Source organism: Centroberyx affinis, unplaced genomic scaffold (genome assembly GCF_046629955.1).
Source record: "Centroberyx affinis isolate AG114_WGS23_722 - 3 ecotype Tasmania unplaced genomic scaffold, CSIRO-AGI_Caff_v1 ptg001095l_1, whole genome shotgun sequence".
In the NCBI taxonomy this organism is placed as follows: Eukaryota; Metazoa; Chordata; class Actinopteri; order Beryciformes; family Berycidae; genus Centroberyx; species Centroberyx affinis.
In genome coordinates this window covers 922,655-944,566 of record NW_027279640.1, presented here as the reverse complement: position 1 = coordinate 944,566, position 21,912 = coordinate 922,655, and the positions used below count along the sequence as shown (strand labels likewise).

At 42.1% G+C, this 21,912-nt stretch overlaps 1 protein-coding gene across 1 annotated transcript; it reads left to right on the top strand.

Moving 5' to 3' along the window:
• Positions 1-1,297: 1,297 nt before the first annotated feature.
• On the top strand, positions 1,298-21,830 carry LOC139647660 (tripartite motif-containing protein 3-like). The gene is made up of 13 exons (XM_071523595.1): positions 1,298-1,402; positions 12,020-12,192; positions 12,830-13,070; positions 13,266-13,417; positions 14,021-14,201; positions 14,744-15,473; positions 16,710-16,813; positions 16,903-17,070; positions 17,170-17,338; positions 17,969-18,028; positions 18,293-18,363; positions 18,878-19,018; positions 19,519-21,830. Exons 2-13 carry the CDS (start codon positions 12,047-12,049, stop codon positions 19,669-19,671), a joined length of 2,316 nt encoding a protein of 771 aa, XP_071379696.1. The 5' UTR covers positions 1,298-1,402; positions 12,020-12,046; the 3' UTR covers positions 19,672-21,830.
• The last annotated feature ends 82 nt before the right edge of the window (positions 21,831-21,912 follow it).

The window sequence follows — 21,912 nt, the reverse complement described above, 5'->3', positions numbered from 1 at the left end:
ATTTGTACATAAATATGTAATAAAGTAGTTAAAAATATTGATTCTCCATTTGTGAATATCTTACAAAACCTGCTATAAGCCATTCATGACTGGCAGGTACAGCCTTGACAATGAGAGTTACCTCTGTACTGTGTGACCTGCTGCTGCTGCTGCTGCTGCTGCTGCTGCTGCTGCTGCTAGTCTGCCGCCGCCATCTTGGCTAAACCACGATGGATGCAGTCTCCATGGCAACTCCACGTCTCAGAATAAAAACCAGAGATGACTGTCTCTGCCCCCCCCCCCCCCCCCCCACCACCACCACCACCAAGCCCCACCCCCCACAAACCCCCCACCGCCCGCACCACCACACCAGTCTCACTCAGTGCAGCCACATTACAGTATCCCTCTTCTCCACCATCTTTTCATTCATCCCTTTCTCTTTCTTTCTCCCTCTCACTAGCCTCTGCTTAGTACACCAATATTATACACCTCCTCCCCCCACACCACGCCTCAAAATATCTAATGAAACACATTGCACCCAGAGAACAAAAGAATCATTAAGACAACAAAAGCTTTGTTCTTCAGAGACTCATTCCTGGCCCCTCTGAGTCTGAATCTTCATATTTTTCAGCTTCCTCTGACAGCCTGTACTGTGTATTCTACTAGACTCATCCAGACCCCAACCCCAACCCCCCATGCCACCACCTAACCCCACCCAACTCACTGTATCACCCTTTACAGACCCAGATATCAAGCTGAGCTCCCCTGCTGTTTTCACATACCCAGCTCTTCTTTCCCTCCCCCACACCTCCCATCACAGACTGTACATAGCAGTAAGCAGCAATTTGTTTACACTTAAAAACACAAGATATGAAACAAACTCCACTAAGATACAGTATGAAATCTGTAATAGGAGTGTTCCTTGTTTAGGCAACTTAGTTAATGCAGATTTTGACATTTTTGCCTAATTAATTTCTATCAAACAGTGGTATATTCCTTATGTCTTTACACCCTAATAATTCAAACCCCAAAGGTAATAAACAGCATCCATTGTCCTTTTATGGGAAGTGGGCGGTATCTAAGGAGGCCACACCCCTTTGCACCAGACAGACTTTATCCCTCACTCAGTTCCTGAGGAGGGTCCAAGTATTTTGCATATTCCCTGCCCCCTCCATATGTTATTGGGTTCCTAAACTCCTCCCACGAGCCGCCTGACCAATGCCGCGTGCAAGCCACTCCCCGCATCTCCTCCTTCCCCTTCTCTTCTTCCTCGCTGTGCCTTCTTTTCCCAGACAGACCCTGCCCTTTCCTTTCTGTCGCCCGGTCTCTGGATTCTGTCGTAGAGGAGTGGGACTCTGACAATGGGAAGCTTTCTTTACGGCCTGCGATGCTGACACTCCACTCCCTCCTGCTGGGAATTCATGTGAGTACAATCTGGCCATTCACTGTTTTTTTTTTTCGTGCGGCATTTTTCTGCTTTCTCATCTTGTTGGTGCCATTTCCTTGATTTCCTTCAATACAATGACTGTGATGGGAGAAGATGAATAATTTATTGCTCCATCCCATCCAGCATCTGTGCATCAGTAAATCAGAGAGTGGCACTAAATATTGACCACTTCCCCCTTTCTGCTGTGATATGCTCTGATTTTTTGGATTCATCAATGTGATAAAAAAGACATACAGGCATTTTAGCCCAGTCCTGTTTTAGAGCAACTGTTGCACTATTCCCCCTACTGCTCTGTATCTTTATTGCTTCCTCAACCAACCCACACACTTCTCCATTTTAGCTCCTAGGCAGCCCCGGCTGCTGACTCTGTGGCAGGTGGGCATCTTTGCTGCAGTCTGAGGGCTGGGCTCTTTAATCAAGCATACATGCTCTTTTGTTTAGGGGATTAGTGATCTTTCAGCTGTTTTCTGATCTGATTTTGTAAGGAGTGTACTGTAGTGACTGCCCTATGAGGCACTCGTGAATCAGCTGCTTGTTTGCTTATGTCACTCTGACTCCTTGTGTGGCATTGTACTGCAGCAGCAGCCAGTGCATCAATTTTCACACCTCTGGCCTGGATTGTGAGCAGATGGTTCAGTGATTCCTTATTGATTGGGCTTTTGTTCTGTGAGATGGCTCATCTTTGTGTAAAACAATCTCAGACAGTCACATGTTTGATTGGTGCAGCTGGTGGAATGCTTGGACTGGTTTTGCTCTGGTTTTTGCATACACCGGGTCAGAGGGAGGTTACAGACAGTCCTGGATGCTGTGCCTGAGGGCAGAGAGTCTGACTCTGGCCTTCAGGGCTGCAGTCAGCTCATATGCATGGAGGGAGCGTGGTGGATCTCAGATTATGTCTGGTGTTCTTCAGGTATACAGGGACTGGCAGCATGTAAAAGAGAAGAGTGGCAAAATGGGGCTTTTCAGGCCATAGCAATGCACTCTGAACTAATGCAATAAATCTTAGATGTTTTACTATTGAGGATGCGAGACACAGAGTTGTACTCCCCTTGCAAGTCTTGAACTAATGAACTATTGGGTGTAGACTGCCAAGAACAGAGCACAAATTGTAGCTCAGAAGTGATTGGATACGACCTTTGAATGCTAATTTGATCAAAGGCAGGCATGTGGCAGTAATGAAGATGTAGCTGGACCCTTCTTTCCTATAGCAGCAGGCCTTCTACTGGCATGTCTGTCAGTCTGTAAAAGGTATTCCTGTCAAAATCAATAACCTGTATGCCAGACGAAGACATGATGGGTGGATAATGATGGATAAGGCCTGTTTACCTGATGTCACTGGTCTGCCACTGTGAAACTGTTACATTTGAACTACTGTGAGTTAGAAAGTCTTTAACCTGTCAGGTACTGTAAGAAGTGACAACCTATACTGTAGACCACAGTTTAGATCCTGTCTTTTATATTAGATATAGTTAAATATATGGAGGATAGTGACTCATTGCTGTGGATGACTGTGTTTAAGACCAAGAGGGCGAAGAATAGATGACACATTTCATAAATTCATTTGATTCTGGCGACAGTGAGGCATTCAGTGATTTAATGACTTCATCTCCAGGTTACATCACCCTTAAGAAAATGATGGTCTAGGACTGTGGATTGTGGTCTTGATATTTTTTGCTGAGATTATTAGCTCAACCAAATATGATTAAGTTTAGCTCCTTGATTATACTGAAGTCTTTTCATATTTCTAAAATGATCTTATATATTACATTAGTTTGAATCTTTACATCATTCTCTGATGTTATATGATCTTTCATGATTTGGTCTCTAGGTTTCAGTATATTAACCATATTCCACTGTATTGACTTTGGTATTAACCTATGAAAAAGTATTGTAGGCAAAGAATAATGCAGCACATAATGAAAATCTACCTCTACCACAGTATTATTTGTGCTTACAATACTTAAATACTTTTCTATATGGGCCATAGGCTAATTCACTGGAATAAGTGTATGTCTAAGTGATACCAGCTTCTACAATACTTAATTTTTCAACAATGTCCATTGTAAATCACTTCCTCAATAAAGTGGGCTTCATTCTCTTTTTCGAACCACAAATTGCATGTGAACAGTGATCATTATTGATTATATTCTGCCCATTATATGTGTCTACATATTAGATTGATCAAACCCAATCATTGGAGTCATCAAGTTGCCTTGTCTTTTGAGATGCATTTTCTGAAGCACTTGTCATGGCTAGGCTAATTTCATTAAAGTCAGGGTTTCATGGTAACACTTTACTCAAAGTTCTGATCATGAGGCATCATTTGCATTTTATAACCTCATGATGATGTCATCAGAGTCACATTAGACATGATATAATGTATTACAGTGCATAATTAATATGGGATGAGACTATGGGAGTTTTACATGAATACTTCATACTTCATACTACTAAGTTCAGAAAAGTAAGCATTCTCTCCATCACCATCATTACATGAAGTAGTGGGAGGATAATGATTGTTTCTTTTTTAAAACCTCAGCAACTGAACTCAAACGGCATCCTTCCTTATACTATACTATACAGTATATTTCATTTTTCTCTTGAGTATTCAGCCATGTATCAAAATATATTGAAGAGACCTGATATCAGCGCTGCTTGCAGGAAAGACAAAATTGCAAAGCAAGGTTAATGTTTACCATATCAAAACATGTTACAGTCTAAAGATAAATGAAGACGAAAGATGCCTGAGGAACAATTCATTTCACAATTTATTCAGCTTGTCCATTTAAAGGCCTCAGAAAAAGCAGACATTAATACATTTAATACAATCTTTGTATTATACAACCCAACACAGCCTCATTACAAAGTCACACCAAATTTGTCATCCATTATCAAGTATCTTGTCATTTTGAAATGTGATTAAAATGCACTTATGCTGTCATTAAAATATCTTTATAATGTGCTTGTGATGCTCTAATTATGCCTCATAGTGCATTCTAGTAACAAACACTTATAATGTCATTGCAATATGTTTATAATGTGCTGTGATACTCTAAAAACACCTCACAGTGCGTACATGTTTAGTGTGGCTGACCACAGGTAACCAAAGCACTGACCCTGGCAGAGTGAGTTACACTCCATATGACATGCACAGGACATGTGTTGTGAATATCTAAGTGACCACAGCACCTCTGTAGCCCTGAGGTGGACGAGGGCCGGGGCGGTGGCCCGTGCCCACGCGTTGATCGACCTTTATGAAATCTGCAGTGCATGCTGTGCCTGCAGGCGGGAAGACTCTAACATGCCGCATTGTATTCTGTCAGCCGGTGTGATAGTGGGCTCTCAGTGAGGGACACAGATGTCTCCCGACTCTCTTTCTTCCTGTGTCGCTGTTGATTAAAAACACTGCTGACTACTCCACTTGACGTGATGCGGTCATCTTCTCTTGTCTTCTCGCGTAAGTCATGAGATCTTATCCATCTAATGTCCGCCGACAAAGGCTGCTCTCGTGATTAATCATTGTTTGATGCTATAGTACAGTAACATTGAGGAAGTATAGTAAGGAAAGAGGAATAACTTCTGCACAGATTTTATCATCCAACAGATTTTATCATCCATCCATCCACAAAGTTTTACATTCAATTTTTTGCATTCAAGCCCTTACATAGGTCGTCAGACTTACAGGTCAATTACAGGCATACAGTATGTAAATATACAGTGAGCCCAGTTATGGATAGGAAATGTTGGAATCACTTATCTCCAGTAGCTATCCATTAAAAAAGATACAATATGAAATGAACAGGACTGTATGCACTGCTTATACTGTATGTCAGGAGAATGCTTTTTGCTCATTATGTGCAGCCCAATGTCTAATGATATGACAGAGGGTAATGCATAGAGACAGACTCCTTCATCTGATGCAGTGAGGTGTAAGGAGAGCTTGTTAGAGGAGGAGAGGTGGCTGTGTTAGCATTTTGTGTGAATAATGATTGATGAGTCATCTGAGAGCCAGGGACCCATGCTGGCCCCACAAAGACCCCCGGCACTCTGCAAAACACAGAAATATACTTTTTTTTCAGATGTGTTTTTCTAGACATAAGAGTCTCAGGGTCAGGTTTGCATTAGCCAAATTGTTCTCCATCTATCCACATGGGCTCTTTAGACTTTTATTGCTAGTACAAATGGGGCAATTTCAGTAATGCAATCAGCCATGCATGGCCCATGTCTGAATTAGCCTACATCAGATATTTCCCCAAATTGACATAATGGTTGCAGGTTTCCCATTCCTTTTTTAATTTACTACCTAGACCCACATCATGGTATGACCTGATGCCCTGAATGCAGTATGTTGTTTAAGAAAATAATGTGGAGACTTTAAAATAAAAGCTTAGCGGTATCTGTTGAATGTACAAAATCAAGCAGATAAGATAGTCACAGTGATGCAGATGATAGTTAAAATGTGTTGTTGTTATGTAATTTGTGGGCTTCTTAGTAACAAGCCTCTTTGTGGTAAATCTCAGTTAAAATCTACAGTACTCAGCTCGCTTTATTTCTCACTCTGTTTCTCTCTCTCTTCCTCTCTCTTGCTCTCTCTCGCTGTCAAACACACAGCCAATCTCTATTTCATGTTGCACACATCTGTAGCACTGAACAAAATCTATCAGGAAAGGGAGAGTTTATTCAAAATTAGATCTTGCCTAGTTCTGCCCAGGGACGCTGCATGGAGGAACAATTACTGCATGATGACATGCGCGCAGGCACACAACAGATGTGGATGGAAACATAAACTAGGGTCTATATTTAAACACAATCTTGACAGCACATCACCAAGGGCCAACACTTCCTACATCAGGTCACTAAGACTCTCGCCCGTGTTTACCAGTCCACCGCACAGCCGACTGCTGAAATAAACTCTTGGAAAACAGTCTGAAGTCCTCTCTGCTGCGGTGACTCATACAGTAGCTATGACTGGGGAGAAACAGAATATGTAGGATTGCAACAGTCTAGTTCCAAATAATGGTACATACATATTCATTACAGTTACTAAAAACAATCATCACATTAATGCTGAAACACTTAAACTTAAAATACTGACAGCAGTTGAAAGAACAGGTGATTACCTCTTGGATTACTTGGAAACAATGGAAGGGGAAGTGAAGGGAAAAATGCACTTATGGCACTGGAAGAGCAAACATCCTTTAATCATGGATTGTTGTGGTTGGAGATAATGATACAGACAATATACAAATTACAGCCTGCCGGACTAAATTGCATGTTTAACTTCATATTATATAGATTTTTGGAAGCAAACTAATTCCCAAGTAACTGAAATTGATCAGATTGTGTTACTGAGTTTGAGTAATCCTTTGAATTATATTACTGTTTGTAATCAGAAGTCTTTAGTAGATTAGAGTAGGCTTTGGAAGTAACCTGGCCAGCTTTGCTCACAGCTACCGAGAGACTGGCTTCCCAAGAGGTCAGGTTGTGTAGGGTTTTTCCACAGGATCTTATGTAATGGCTCTCATAAATAATTGAAAACTGTGGGTGAGAGAAGTCGATCCTCCATTCAGTCCGACAATTTTTTGGTGGTTCTAAGTGGAGCATTTCCTCATCCACAACAGATAACATTACTCACACCATCCATTAGTCATGAGGGAGGAAAAATGTCTTTCTTTTATTCATTACACTTTTCAAAGTAGAATGACGCTGGACTAGCAGAAGTGAGTCAGTACTTTTTGTATGATAGAGAATGGAAATGACTGAGAGCGACGATTTGCAGAGTGCATGTTGGCTCTGTAGTACAGCACACAGCTTACAGCCGCCAAAGCAAATAGTACTTTTTTAGGAGAGGTGAAGAACAGGGCATGGCTACTTGCCCTCGCAGCAGACTCAACCCAAGCAGATTAGGCTGTGCGCAATGTTTTCTCTGAATGCAAGCCCATGTTGCTGAAATCCAATTAAACTGTTTCTGCTAGACAGGCCCGTCCTCAGGAGAAAGGTGTTATAATGGGATGTAATACACAAACAACTCACTTCAAGTGTCGTTCAGACGCCTCTTTATAGTCTGACATACAAACTAGCAATCATTTTCACTACTACCGGGTGGTAATATCATTCAGGGAGAGTAAGAAATTGTGTCAGGTCAAGTTATGTCTGTATGAAGCGTCGCTGTAGCTCAGATTTGACTTGACTGGGCATGTGTAAGTGTGCTGACGGTGTCATTAGAGACTGGGAGACACAGTAATCCAGATGGTAGACAGGGCCTGAACCCTGCAGGTGGCCATTAAGCCACTTAATGCAGGGTGAGAGTGCTACTGTATGCAGCCACACAGCCTATAGGCCTGAATTCACAACAACACTCTGTGTCTGTGGATTTTACTGCGGGCATTGTGCTCCTGTGTGACAGATATGATGAAGAGAGGAAATACCGTTGCATATTTACTCAGAAAATTGACTGCATCTGTATGAAGTGCTGAACTTGCAGTTCCCTGGTGTGAAGAAGCCTCGAAGAGGATAGTCAGTCATATGCTGTCAGAGATATTACAGTATACCTCTGATTTAGGCCCCTAGTCTGTACTTTACTGTGGCTATCATGTCTAATCACCAGTATACCTAATATTATAACTGATGGATTACCTCCTTTATTTTAAAATTTACGAATCTAGGGAAGAATAACGTATCAAGAGATTACCATCTGGCTACCCTCTGTTGTACATTATTAAATTGTAAACTGAAACCTCTTTTGGCACGGAAAACATTCATAATAGGTTGCTTGTAAATCTCTGTGTGCCTCTGCAAGGATTTCTCTGAGGTTCACTTTATTGAGCATTTGTCTTTTTTTCCCCTGTTTATTGTTCAATGCTTGTTTTTTTTTGCCTGACACTATCCAGTCTCTCTCCAGCCCTGTATATAGCCGTTTAGGTGTACATGACTAGCTAGAGCTGCAGTTAGGGAGAGACTGTGTTTTTAAAGAAAGATCCTCTTTCTGTGGTGAGGCGAGTGGGAGGAACTGAGCCGAGCATGACTGCTGAGGGAGGGGGGGAGGGAAGGAAGGAGGGGGGGCTGTTGCAGGCCTAGAGCAGAGGCTAGCCAGCATAGAGGGGAGGAGCCTGAGGGCTTTGGCTTCACAAGTTTCCTCCTGATGTCACTGTTCAGCTGCTGCAATTCAGAGTCCATGTGAAGGGGAAGACGGCTGAGGGAGGGGGGGCGTTTTCGAGGGGGAGACAAGGGGAAGGGGAGGCGGAGAAGGGCTGCACACTCACAGTCAGCCTGGGTGTGTGGACAGTGAAAGGGATCCGCACAGCTCCTTAGTCAGTAGGCCTTGTAATCACTCGGCAGGCAGCAACAATGGGACTCAGAAAACCCACAAAACTGCACGTCTTCCATGGCTGAGATCAGGGCTGCTGATGCTGTGAGGGTTTGTGTGGTTGAGAGAGAAGAACGGAGACAATAGAGAGAGAGAGAGAGCAAGACAGAAGAAAAAGGAGAAAAGGAGGAAGGGAGGGGAAGAGAGGTGGGGTGGTGAGTCGGGAGCTGTGGCTGAAAGCGGGCCTGGAATGCCATTGTTATAGGGCTCGCCGCTCTGTGCTGCAGAGAGGGACAGCTGCCTCAGTCTGAACCCTGCTTGTTCATGTGAGAGAGGCGACCCAGCTCCCTCAAATCACTGTGTGCATTTCACCCCCACATCTCCCCGAAGACAGACAGGTGGTGCCTAAACCCGGCCCAGCTGGGAGTCAAGGGAAGGAACTAGGAGGAATTTGGGGAGTGGCGTGTTTTTTAGGGCTTCCTCTTTTCTCTCCTTCCTCTCAGGGACGAGGCGCCTAGCTGTGTTTGTCAAGGCACGAACTGAAAGACAGAAGAGTGGTGAAGCTGTAGTTCACCGCCGGTGCTACTGGATGTAGCAGGAAAGCTCCCATAGGCCTGGTAGTCAGCCCCATCAAAGGGCAGATTGAGAGATAGCTTATGTAGAAGCGACCTCGAAGGTTAGAAGGAGGGATTACAAATGCGATGGATGAAAGATGAGGCGAGGCTGAGGCGTCGTACAGTTATGGGGCTGTGACGCGGGAAGAGGTGATGGGTGAGTTGACATGGCTTTCTAAGGCAAATTCTGCGTGCGTATTCTCAGGATTAGTTAGATCTAGGTCATCGTGGCTTTTAGCTGTGATATCACCAATTGCAGTTGTGTGATTTTAATGCTGCCAGTGATGCTTCCTCAGCTGAGTGGGTCTATTTTTACTCAGTGTGCACATTGGCCTCTTATGTTTCTTACTTTGTGTTGTCTAAGAGTGCAAATGTCATCCATTGTTTCAAGGAAAATAGCAATATTATCAAGTTTTTTGTTCACCAGTATAATTGCTCTGCTACATCAAACCCAGCTAGACTCTATAAAATGCGTATGTCACAGACTGTAGGTAATGTTTTGCACTTACTGATGATTACTGTATTTTGAAGCGAATGAGGTTGTTCTCTGGGTAAGATGGAGTCTGTTTTTAGATTTGTTATTAGGTTTGTTTTTCCTATTTTCTCAAGTCTGACATGACAGTTTTGAAATCCATAATTTAAGTTGTTAGCTTCCAGCTCTCAGATCCCATTAATTTTAATTCTGTCTAGTTCCATGTATCATATCTATCTGAACCTATAATTCATAAATGTGAACTGAGCATTGTTCACATTCTATATAGAAATATCTATAGAAATATGTTTTTGTGTTTGTTTGTTTGTTCAGGCAATGTTTGACACAGTATTCCAGATATTGTTTACCAGTGGTGTTTGAATCAGTGTGCTGAGCAGGAATAGAATAGCTTCCAATGGAATTTGTGTTATGTTTTAAATCAACCAAAACCCACCCAGCGAACTGGAACTTCCTTGGTTTGTAAGAGTATTTATAACTGTGCATCACATGACCTAACATTAAAGGAGCCTTGGCCACATCATAACAACATAGCCAGGCAATGGGAAATTTCCTATAGACAATGTAATACAGTGGTGTTATGAAGGAAATGAGCCAACAAGTGAAAAACACCATATTTTTCCTTTAAGCCAGTTTCCAATATAAATCGGCCAACGTGCCATCTACAGTATCCACAGAAGAGTATTAGAGTTATAATACATTCAGATTTTAAGGGCTTGTCATTTATATTGAATATGACTGCAATATAAATGACAGTGAATTCATTTGCACTTTGCTTGATTTTGTAAGTTAATGTTGCATGAATATGCTTTTCCTTAATGTCACTGATTAAACACAGAATTCATCAGACATCAGTGCGTTCATTTTCATGTAAATATTCCCCCTCCAAATTCCATCCATCTGTAATGAAATCTAGGTGAAGAGGATGGAGAGCTTTTATTTCACAAAGCACAGTGAAGTCTCAAGGTTATCAGAGGCTGGTGCGGGACAGACGTGGTCAGTAGTAGCAGGCTCATTCCCCTCAGTGCAGCATCTGAAATAAAACGCCACGAATAGAGAGCTAGTGGCTCGTGGTTTGTGTCACAATGATGCGCTCCGGGCAACGTTGTGTCTCCGTTCCCTGACAAACAGGACAAATGTCTTGGAAAACAGAAAACCTCTGTGAGATAAAGAAAAAGTAATATTGCCACATTGCCACATTGCCACAAAAACAGACAATAGGCTGAAATTTGCCTAAAGTCACAGACTAATTGAACAGGAATGTGGGATACAGATTAATGCTGTTTTTTCAAGCAGTGTTTACTGACCATGTTAAAGCAGTATGTCAATGTTTCTGGCAGTTGTGCATTTAATCCTTTATGTGCTTGTGTGCAATACGACAGATGTACAGCACTGCATTGGCATACACAGATAATCTGCGCTTGACCCACTGATACAGTTCCATGTAATAGCATCTCTGCCATCTCCACTTGAAAGCCTCGGGCATCCACTGATCTGGGATCTGACTAATGTTAAATAATAAAACGGGGGACATCATGTGTAGTGCAGGATTGCCAAGAATCAAATAAGAGATGGAGGCAGGAAGCAGGAAGCAATAATGTCTAAGAGATTACTTTTTTATGCACACTATAGTCATATACTCATACAGTGAGTGCCACTTACCCTGGGAATCCATGTTTACCATTCATACCCTTGAGGCATGTGACGAATGGCCACACATATGATATGACTGCTCCTGGACTGTATAATTACCTTGGCGGAGAGTTCTGGCCTGCGGTGTTAATCACATCTATTCATTTTTCTTCCACGCCATTAGCTTTATTAGGATTTTCAGTTCTAAAGTCAAATAACCTCTGGCAATGCTAGCATGTTTGTGAATAAAAGAAACAAGAAAAAAGCTCATCCTAGTAACACAGTTTTATCGAGGGTGGGGGAAACATAAAATGCCAGCGGATACAGCACTCTACATACTGTATAGATACACTTTAAAACAAGTTTTATAATGCGGTCTGTTTCTGTCAGTGGTTTCTGCTCTTCTTGCCGTCAACTCATATTCAGCAGTTATTATGAGTCATTTTTTCCTTGTGCTCATGCTGTGGATAAGTGATTACGCCCTCCTCGCCCTGTGGATGTCTCCTCATGCCTCTCTTGTCCTCTGTCCATTTCTTTCACCCTGTGCACAGGTTAAGTGGTCCCTGCGCCCCCTTTGAATGTCCCTCACTATGGCCAAGCGTGAGACCGGCAGCACCAGCCCTGTGGTCAGGCAGATAGACAAACAGTTCCTGGTCTGCAGCATCTGTCTGGACCATTATCACAACCCCAAGGTCCTGCCTTGCCTGCACACCTTCTGTGAGAAGTAAGTTTCACCAACTGAACAGCCATTTCGGCCCGGAGAAACCGGAATTCGAAACAATTATCTTCTTATATGTCACCGCGGCACAGTTTTTCACATTGACGCTAAATTCAGAAGTTGAGAAATCAGGATTGTTTTTCTTTAGAGATGATCAAAGATGCACAATTTTAACCGGCAGCAGGAAGTTCTCTAACTGGGTCACAGCTTAATGTGATGTTTACAGAAGTTTCAAAATGATGTGTAATGGCACAAAATCACAGCGACTCAAGTCAGCGATTCTCTCATCGGTGTGGCTTCTGGATGATGTAAGGCACCAGCCAGCTTGGCCACAGGAAAACAGAGAGCATTCTTGATGGCACAGCACTGCTGGCAGCGAGCAGAGATTTCCACAGCTCCTCTGCTCTCACATGACACAGACACTTGAGTCAAAGTGTTTTGGTGCGCTGTGTTACACCCATGTCTGCCATGCCAGTCAGTCCGAATTCGTATCACCAGCATCTTATCGTCTAACCAAGTGTAAAATAAATCTTTGTTGGCATTTGTACACCATGTTGACCCTGGAATTGGTGCTAAATGGCAGTGTTACAGCCTCAACCCCCTGTCTCATCCATGTTTTTTTTTACCTCTTGTCTTTGTGTAGATGCTTACAGAACTACATCCCTCCTCAGTCTCTGACGCTGTCCTGCCCAGTGTGCCGGCAGACGTCCATCTTGCCTGAGAAGGGCGTGGCTGCCCTGCAGAACAACTTCTTCATCACTAACCTAATGGAGGTGTTACAGCGAGACCCGGAGTGCAGCCAACCCGAGGCCTGCAACGTTCTCGAGTCGGCCAGCGCGGCCGCAGCCTGCCAGCCCCTGTCCTGCCCCAACCATGAGGGCAAGGTGAGCTGGTTCTTGATATAACAACAGGACTGAGAGGGTTATGTAGTTCAGATTTATAAAAGATCAACAACAACCTAAGTACAAAACACCGTTATGAGATTTGATCGAAATATTTATTACTTATGTGTTTTGAGGGCTTAACCCCCCCATGAATATCCTGTTCAGTTGTCTCTTGCTCCATTGCTCCCTCTGCAGGTGATGGAGTTCTACTGCGAGTCATGTGAAACGGCCATGTGTCTGGAGTGCACAGAAGGAGAACACAGAGAACATGTGACGGTTCCTCTGAGGGACGTGTTGGAGCAGCATAAGTCAGCGCTGAAAAATCAGCTGGACGCTGTGCGCAACAGGTACAGTGTTGAGTAATACGATGAGTAATATTATAATAATAATAATAATAATAAACTTTATTTGTATAGCACCTTTCATAGAAGAAATGCAGCTCAAAGTGCTTTACAACAAAGAAATTACATGCATGAAAATAGACATAGAATGAGCATAACATAAGATGGAAAATAAAACCCACTGAATAATAATAAAAATAAAGTTAAGAAATAGAGTACATAGAATGCATAAAATCAAGTAAAATACAACATTTTAAAAGAAGTGCAGCAGCACATAAGTGCGAAGCAAAGTGCAAAAAAAAAGAGTTTCAGGCCTGTATCAGGAAAGTCATAGCTAGTTAAAGGCTGAAGTGAAGAGATATGTTTTTAGGTTTCTTTTAAAAATATTTAGTGAGCTGGCTTCCCTGATATCTATAGGTAGTGTGTTCCATAGCTTTGGGGCGTAATTGACAAAGGCTGCATCCCCGATTTTCTTTATTATTATATTATATTATTGCATCCGGAGAGTCTCGGAACTTGTATTCCTGGAAATGTTAAAGATGTTATTTTGCTATTTGTGAAAGTTTTTCTCTGTGTTCAACTTCTCTTTCTTCACTTTCCTTCTGGCAGACTACCTCAGCTGACGGCCGCCATCGAGCTTGTGAACGAAATCTCCAAGCAGCTTACGGAGCGTAAGAACGATGCAGTGACTGAAATCAGTAACACTTTTGACGAGCTGGAGAAGGCCTTACATCTGCGTAAGACGGCTCTCATCACTGAGGTGGAGAACATCTGCAGCACCAAGCAGAAGGTCAGGCTGCTCCCCAGAATGCACCACTGTTTCCTTCACTGCAAAAAATGGAAAGCTGTCCAGTGATTTTAACTTGTTTCCAGACCTATCAGGCTTATTTCATGATGTTTTTAGTCAAATTATCTCACTGCACTGGCATGTAATTTTGCTGGTTTCAATACATTTCACTTACAAGCCAATATGAATTCTTTCAAGAAATGATAAAAAAAAATGAAGAAAATCTTGAAACAAGAAACTCTTTATTTACTTTTACCAAGTAAATGTCCTGAAACAAGTTACATTCTCCTGAAAAAAACTAATCTAATTTGTTGAAACCAGTAAAATTATCTGCTAGTGAAGTAAGATGATTTCACTAAAATCCTAACCTAAAAATCCTAAAATAAGCTTGATAAGTCTGGGTACAAGATAAAATAACTGAAAAAGGTGGTCAGTTTTTGCAGTGTTGTGTATGGAGGGGTTGAAAAGTGCTGTTAATTTCCTGTGAATATGCCACATTTCAGTGCCAACACCGCTGACTGCCTCTGCCTCTGTGTGTTCATCAGGTGCTTCAGGCCCAGCTGACCTCTTTGCTTCAAGGCAAAGAGAACATCCAAAGCAGCTGCAACTTCACAGAACAGGCCCTGAGCCACGGCAGTGCCACCGAGGTCCTGCTGGTCCAGAAGCAGATGGGCGAGCGGGTCAGCGCCCTGGCGAGACACACCTTTCCCGAGCACCCCCACGAAAACGGACATCTGGAGTGCCAGGTAGAGACGGACGGCCTGCGGCGCTCCATCCAGAACCTGGGAGTCTTGATCACGACGGGAGCCGTGGGCCACACGAGCGTGGCCACCGGCGAAGGCCTGCGGCACGCGCTGGTCGGTCAGCACACGTCCGTCACGGTCACCACGAAGGACAAGGACGGAGAGCTGGTGAAGACCGGCAACGCGGCTCTGAGGGCGCAGATCGCCTCCGCGGACGGCGGGTGCACCGAGGCCGAGGTGGTGGACAACAAGAACGGCACCTACGAGGTCGGATATACCATTCGCTCGGAGGGAGAGTTCACCTTCTCTCTGCTCCTGTACCAGCAGCCTGTGAGGGGGAGTCCGTTCCGTCTGCGCGCCGTCAAGCCGTCGGACGTCCTGCAGTCACCGGACGACGTGAAGAGGAGAGTGAAGTCCCCCAGCGGAGGAGGAGGTCATGTTCGACAGAAGGCTGTGCGCAGGCCCTCCAGCATGTACAGCACCACCAAGAAGAAGGAAAATCCCATTGAGGATGAGCTCATCTACAGAGTGGGTAGGTGTACAGCTGCCAGTGCGTCAGCCAGGTGATAACTGTGACTGCTGTAATACTGCAGACTATTATGATAACCGCTGACCAGGCTGTATGAACTCTCTTTTTCACTAGAGAACATGTTTGATCTCATCTTTGGATAGTCTGGTTCCCTGATAATTTATGACTAAAATATTCACTTTTAGCCCTCAACCCTAGAAAAAAATTGTCCTCCATTTTAGTTTTTAGTAGTATCAAGGTGGTACAACACCATAGGATAAGCCGAAATCGGTGTAGATTGTAGTATAAATGATTGCTTTCTACAAAATAAAAGATACTTTAAATCTTGTTTATTATTATTTAAGGACAAAGTATTTCTTCTTCTTCTCATTTATTCATTCATTTATTTATTTATTTATTTATTTATTTATTTATTTAAGCACACTCTGGATTCCAGTCATCTGGAATCTCTTCCATATGCATCCACGTATGTGTCCTTGTACACACATGCATCCACACAGGATGTACAATGCATATGGCCTATTGTTGGCTACATACAGCAGATTTTGCCTATGAGTATTCTGCGAGTGTGTGTGCATGTGTAGCTGAACAATTAATAATGAATTCTTTTCAACACATCCTAATGAATCGAATTTACTTGCAAATGGTTGCAGTAGAGTCTTGGCAGCTCTTGCCTGTACTCCCTTACCCCTAATTACCGTAATAATTGTAAGGTGGTTTAGATAAAAGTGTCTCCCAAATGGCTTGCAGCCTGTCCTCAATTCTGTTTATGTTTTATTCAAAAAAATCTGCTCAAAGATTGTAGGCCAATCACTACAGAAACTCTATGAATCAACCTACCATAATAACATATTAAGGCTGGCCAACAACATTGTCTCTGATCCCAGCCACGTCCTGAACAGTGAATGCAAATTGTTACCATCAAATTGGAGATATAGGGTTCCACGATTTAGACTGAAGCACCCTTTGTACAACAGTCAATCCTAAAATTAAATATGGAGCTTAATCCCACATCAAATGCACGTTGAAGGGCCTTGAATATTGTCTTTTGTGATTGTAATGATATGTTGAATGAATGTATCTTTGTGTCCTGTCTTAATTTTTGTCTTTTCTGTGATGTTGCAAATGGAGCTGCCTTGAAGCAAGAAAAATTTCAGACTGGATCTAACAATAAAGTATTATCATCATCATCATCATCATCATCATCATCATCATCATTATCTGATCATTATCTGACAGGAACAAGAGGGCGAGATAAAGCGGAGTTCACTAACCTACAAGGCATCTCCACCTCCAGCAATGGGCGAATTGTGGTTGCCGACAGCAACAACCAGTGCATACAGGTCGGTGTCTCACTTAGCTGCAATGTTAAAAAACAAATTAATTTAATTCATAGTTTAGATATTGGAGTAACTGAAGAGCTCTTTTCCAGGTATTCTCAAATGACGGGCAGTTCAAGATGAGGTTTGGGGTCAGAGGTCGTTCTCCGGGGCAGCTGCAGCGCCCCACAGGGGTCACAGTGGACATGAATGGTGACATCATCGTGGCCGACTACGACAACAGATGGATTAGCATCTTCTCCTCGGATGGCAAGTTCAAGGTGAAAGGTCCCAGCTAGGAAAAAAACACAAAATTGCGTTTCCTCCTTCAAACTTAAAATGCGCCAAATTACGAATCTTTCCCTCTCGCCCCCACACAGAACAAAATCGGCGCCGGTCGTTTGATGGGACCCAAAGGTGTGGCGGTGGATAAGAATGGACACATCATCACCGTCGACAACAAGGCCTGCTGCGTCTTCATCTTCCAGTCCAACGGGAAGCTGGTGACTAAGTTTGGAGCCAGAGGAACATCAGACAGGCAGTTTGCAGGTACTGTGCAATATTTACTGATTACAAGCACCAGTGATCATTTCATTAACACTGACGTCTCTGAAAGCAGCGGGTGGAGGTGCGTACCAGGTGCTGCTCCATGGGCCAGATTTACAGATTTATTCATGCTTCACACTCTACAGGAATGTTCATTTGTACACGTTTCATTGATGTGTTAGCTATTCAGTGAGCAGCATGTTTCTTTACATGCTTTACTTTAGCATCTAACTAATATTGCATTTGTATTTGTAAAGACATTGCATGTGTAGGAGATTGTTCTGATTTAATAAAAGTTAACTCACAGTTGTGGGTTGGTTAAGTTATAGTGTATAGATGCATTGATCAGCATATACCTTCAAAATGCACCTGATCATCACATTAATCCAGATAAGATTATAATGAAGCAAAATTGCACTGTTGCATGACAAAGATGCAATGATCCTTGTCTTTATGCCGTTGCCTCTCAGCATTTTGGGGGAGCAACTAATAGGATTTGCTTGCATTAGTATAATCCCTCATTGATATGGCTTCACTTGTTGCACAGACAGCTTGTCACAAACAATATTTGCGTTGAAACTGCTCCATTCTTTCAATTTCATTTCTCACATGGACCTTTTTCTTTTCTTTTAGAAAAAAGTGGTGCAAACATTGCACTGGAACAAAAGCTTAGTAAATCTGGCCCTGTTTTCAGTAAGTAAATGAATTCACTCTGAGTGTGAACTAAGAAAATAATCTTTACTCTTTCACTCTACCTTTGCTCTTTTTACATGTAACAGCTCTGTCTAGTCAAACGTGTTGTCCCGTCTCCACTCTCAGTCTCTCTGTGACCAGTGTTTCCAAAGTGTCTTGCATTCAAAGTCCAAAAATAGTGTGGAACTTCCTCTCATATGTTGCAAAGCAGAGGATGACTCATCTTTCCTCTCTTTCCTACTCTGCCCCCTCCGCTGCTCCCAGGTCCTCACTTTGTGGCCATAAACAACAAAAATGAAATTGTGGTAACAGACTTCCATAACCATTCAGTCAAGGTATGGCTTGTGTGGATGTTGACATTTGGAGTATGTGTGTATTCTTTATTGCAATAGGTACATCAGGTTGCTTTCTGTGACTTCAACATATCTGAAGATTTTCAAACGTGCATCACAAGTACTGTGAATAAATGGTTTACAGAGCAAATGTGGAATACCATTGAGATTCATATAGATTTAATAAGACAAAGATGAAACGGGCCTCTCCACCAGTTTCCCTGCTGTGCGTCTTTTTTTGGGGGATTATGATTGGTGATTAATTATGCATCATCTTTTTGTAGAACCTACATCTTTTATGTAGAAGTTTACAAATTTGAATGGATTGATAATTCTGCTGGTGAACGGTTACAGCTGCCATTGTGCCCGGCCTGCTGGGCTGTTTTAAATAATTTAAGTAATATCCTTTGTGTCCCATTTTGTCCTAACGTAGATCCTTTACTTACATCATGTGTCACAGCAGAGTGTCATTCTCCTCATGTAGGATAACTGTTGGCTGTTTGAATCTCTCCTGCAGGTGTACAATGCAGATGGGGAGTTCCTGTTTAAATTTGGCTCCCATGGAGAGGGGAACGGCCAGTTCAATGCTCCAACAGGAGTGGCTGTGGACGCCAATGGAAATATTATTGTTGCTGATTGGGGCAACAGCCGGATACAGGTGGGCTTATGAAAAATCTGTCCATTGAATGGAACATGCAAAACTGTTAGTGTATCAGTTAGGGCTGAAAGTTATTGACAAAAAATCTAATTGTGATTATTTAACAGAATATTGCAACTGCAATTTAAACTGCGATTAATATCATCTCAAGTTTTTTTTGTTATTCATTTTTTAGAACTTTAAAATTGTTTAAAGAAGTGATTTAAACAAAAAAATAGATGTCAGTGTGCAGGATTATGAGTATGATGAAAGGTTTTCATCAATATTGTACTTGATTCATGGAAACACCTTGTTTAGAAATCCATTTTGGACACCCATCTCTCTTAAGCAATTAATTGCAGCCTCTGCGATTTGGAAATTGCAAAAGTTCATATTGCGATTTAGATTTTTAGTTTTTTTCAATGAATTTTTCAGCTCTAGTATCAGTCACTTGGTTTTCAGTGTTTTTCAGTGGGTTTTTTTTATACTAAACCTGCTCTTTCTGTTGTGTTTCCACCCAGGTGTTTGACAGCTCAGGCTCCTTCCTGTCCTACATCAACACGTCAGCGGACCCCCTTTACGGCCCCCAGGGCCTCGCCCTCACATCCGATGGCCATGTGGCGGTGGCGGACTCTGGGAACCACTGCTTCAAGGTCTACCGCTACCTGCAGTAGAGCGGGCCTTAACCCGAGACATACGACTTCACCGCCGCAAGCACTGAGCAACGACACAACCAATGTATTAACACAGGGTGCAATGACCTTTCCGATACAGCCTTTTGATGTGCACATCATCTGATTAGCCATCACTGATCTCCCGGATTTAATGAAGTGTCTGATCCCAACTTTTCCCTCCTTATGATGTGCATTGAAGGCTATTTTTAAAGTTGGGTGGCGTAGCGCCGCTGGGACAAGTAATGGATGTAAAGATACGGACTGATTTTTAGAGGGTGTGTAAAGCGTTTTTGTGTGTAGTACACTGTTAATGGTATTATAAAACCACACCTCCTGTGAGACCGGCCAGGGTGAGAGATAGATTGAAGTATAATGAGCCATAACTTGTCCAAATGCATGAAGTTTTATTTTATCTTAAATGCCTAGGCAAGAACACAGAGTTTACCCATTGGTTGCTTTTATCATGAACTAGTTAGTGCTTACAGTGAAATGAACGGCGCTACGCTTATCCAGCAATGAAACATATACTTTCCCTCTCTATGAACTGACAACTTACATAAAAATGTCACCACCATCTGTGCATTGATTTGCTGTATGTACTGTATATGCATAAATGTATATTGTGTATATTAGATCACTCCGTATTTACATGTGCTATGATTTTGAAACACACAGCCTTCTGGCCATTCAAAGAGCAGCAGTCAAGGATTCCAGCATTTTAAACAAGTGTGTATGGCAGCTGTTAAAAAGTGTGCTTTTGAAACGAGCCCAGCACATGCTTGAAAAGAAGTGTGTCATATTTATTGCTAATGTAAGCAGCACAATAATCCTTTTTTTGTTAATATCTGTTGTTTTAAAGAAAAATACAAAATGAAAAAAGGAATTGCTAATTTATTTTATTTTATACACTAGCTCAGCATTTACAAATTATTTTTCTAATTGATGTGCTTTTTTTCTTTAGAGCCTCACACATTGTCCTTTTCCCTAAAAGGAAAAATTCACCTTAAAGCAGAATTCATTATTCCCTAAATCTTTGATCAGTGTTTGTGTGCATGAACATCTTTTCTCCAAAGTTAGAAACTCAAAGGGCAAGATCTGTGATTTAATCTGGGATCATCAAAAGACAAATGTTTTTGAAGCTTCTCCATTTTGAACTAATGAGAGGCTATAATGATACGGGCTCATAGACTTGCTGCTTGTCTGATCTTTTACATTTAAATAAGCTTTATTTGATAAAACTGCTAACAATTCCAAACCAGAAAATGTACGCATATCTCGGGAAAGTCATCCAAAATTGGATCTCATATTCAATGTAAATGGAACAACTCCAAATAGTGTTTTTTGATAGTATCATAGATTTTGTGGGAGACTTTGGGAGCTTTGTGAGAAACTTTGGGAGCTTTGTGAGAGACTTTGGGAGCTTTGTGAGAAACTTGCTGATGTATACAAATCTAGTCTGGATCCAAGATCATAGGAATTAATGGAATGGAATATGAATTCTGTTTTAAAGTGTATTTTTCCTTTCACATAGAAAACAATGTTGAATTTAGTAGATGATAATTTATTAGATGACGTTTGCCAACAAATACATCTGGGATAACTCAGTCCACACTTTAGAATACACTTGCATATGACGATACAGTTGTAGATTATTTAACAAAACGCTGTTAGATCTGAGTTTCTGCCTGTGCTACATAAAGCCATGACTCTCCAGGAAAACTTTCTGTACTAGCAGAGCTACCGCCGCTCTCACTCCCCCTGCTGTTCATTCTGTGTAAAGTCATAGAGAACCTGGTGCCACAGCAGAAAAAGCGACCAGGTGCACAAAGAAGGCGGCCTCCTGGTCTGACGTCATTACCCATAACACCGTGCAAAGCACCCGAACATCAACATGCACTCTTTCCAGTTTGCGTTGCACTGTGAAATGGAAGTTGAGCAGCAAATAACATCAATCCAGGAGGCTGTTTTTTTTCTGCACCTGATCCACTGTCTGAATTGTTGCCAAACAGGAGCCCAGACATCTTTACAGAGTCAGAGGCTCACTTTTTTGAGATGTGTTTGAAGCATTATTATTGTAGCCCTATGCCGTTTGTGTTACACCAATACAAACACATTTTGTTTTCTCTATGAATATGCACTGGTAATAAAAGCACATGGTTTACGGAGATATTGTGTATGCATATGACTATTCATTATGCATGCTTGTCCTCAAATAATAGTAGTAGTGTATATTAGTACATT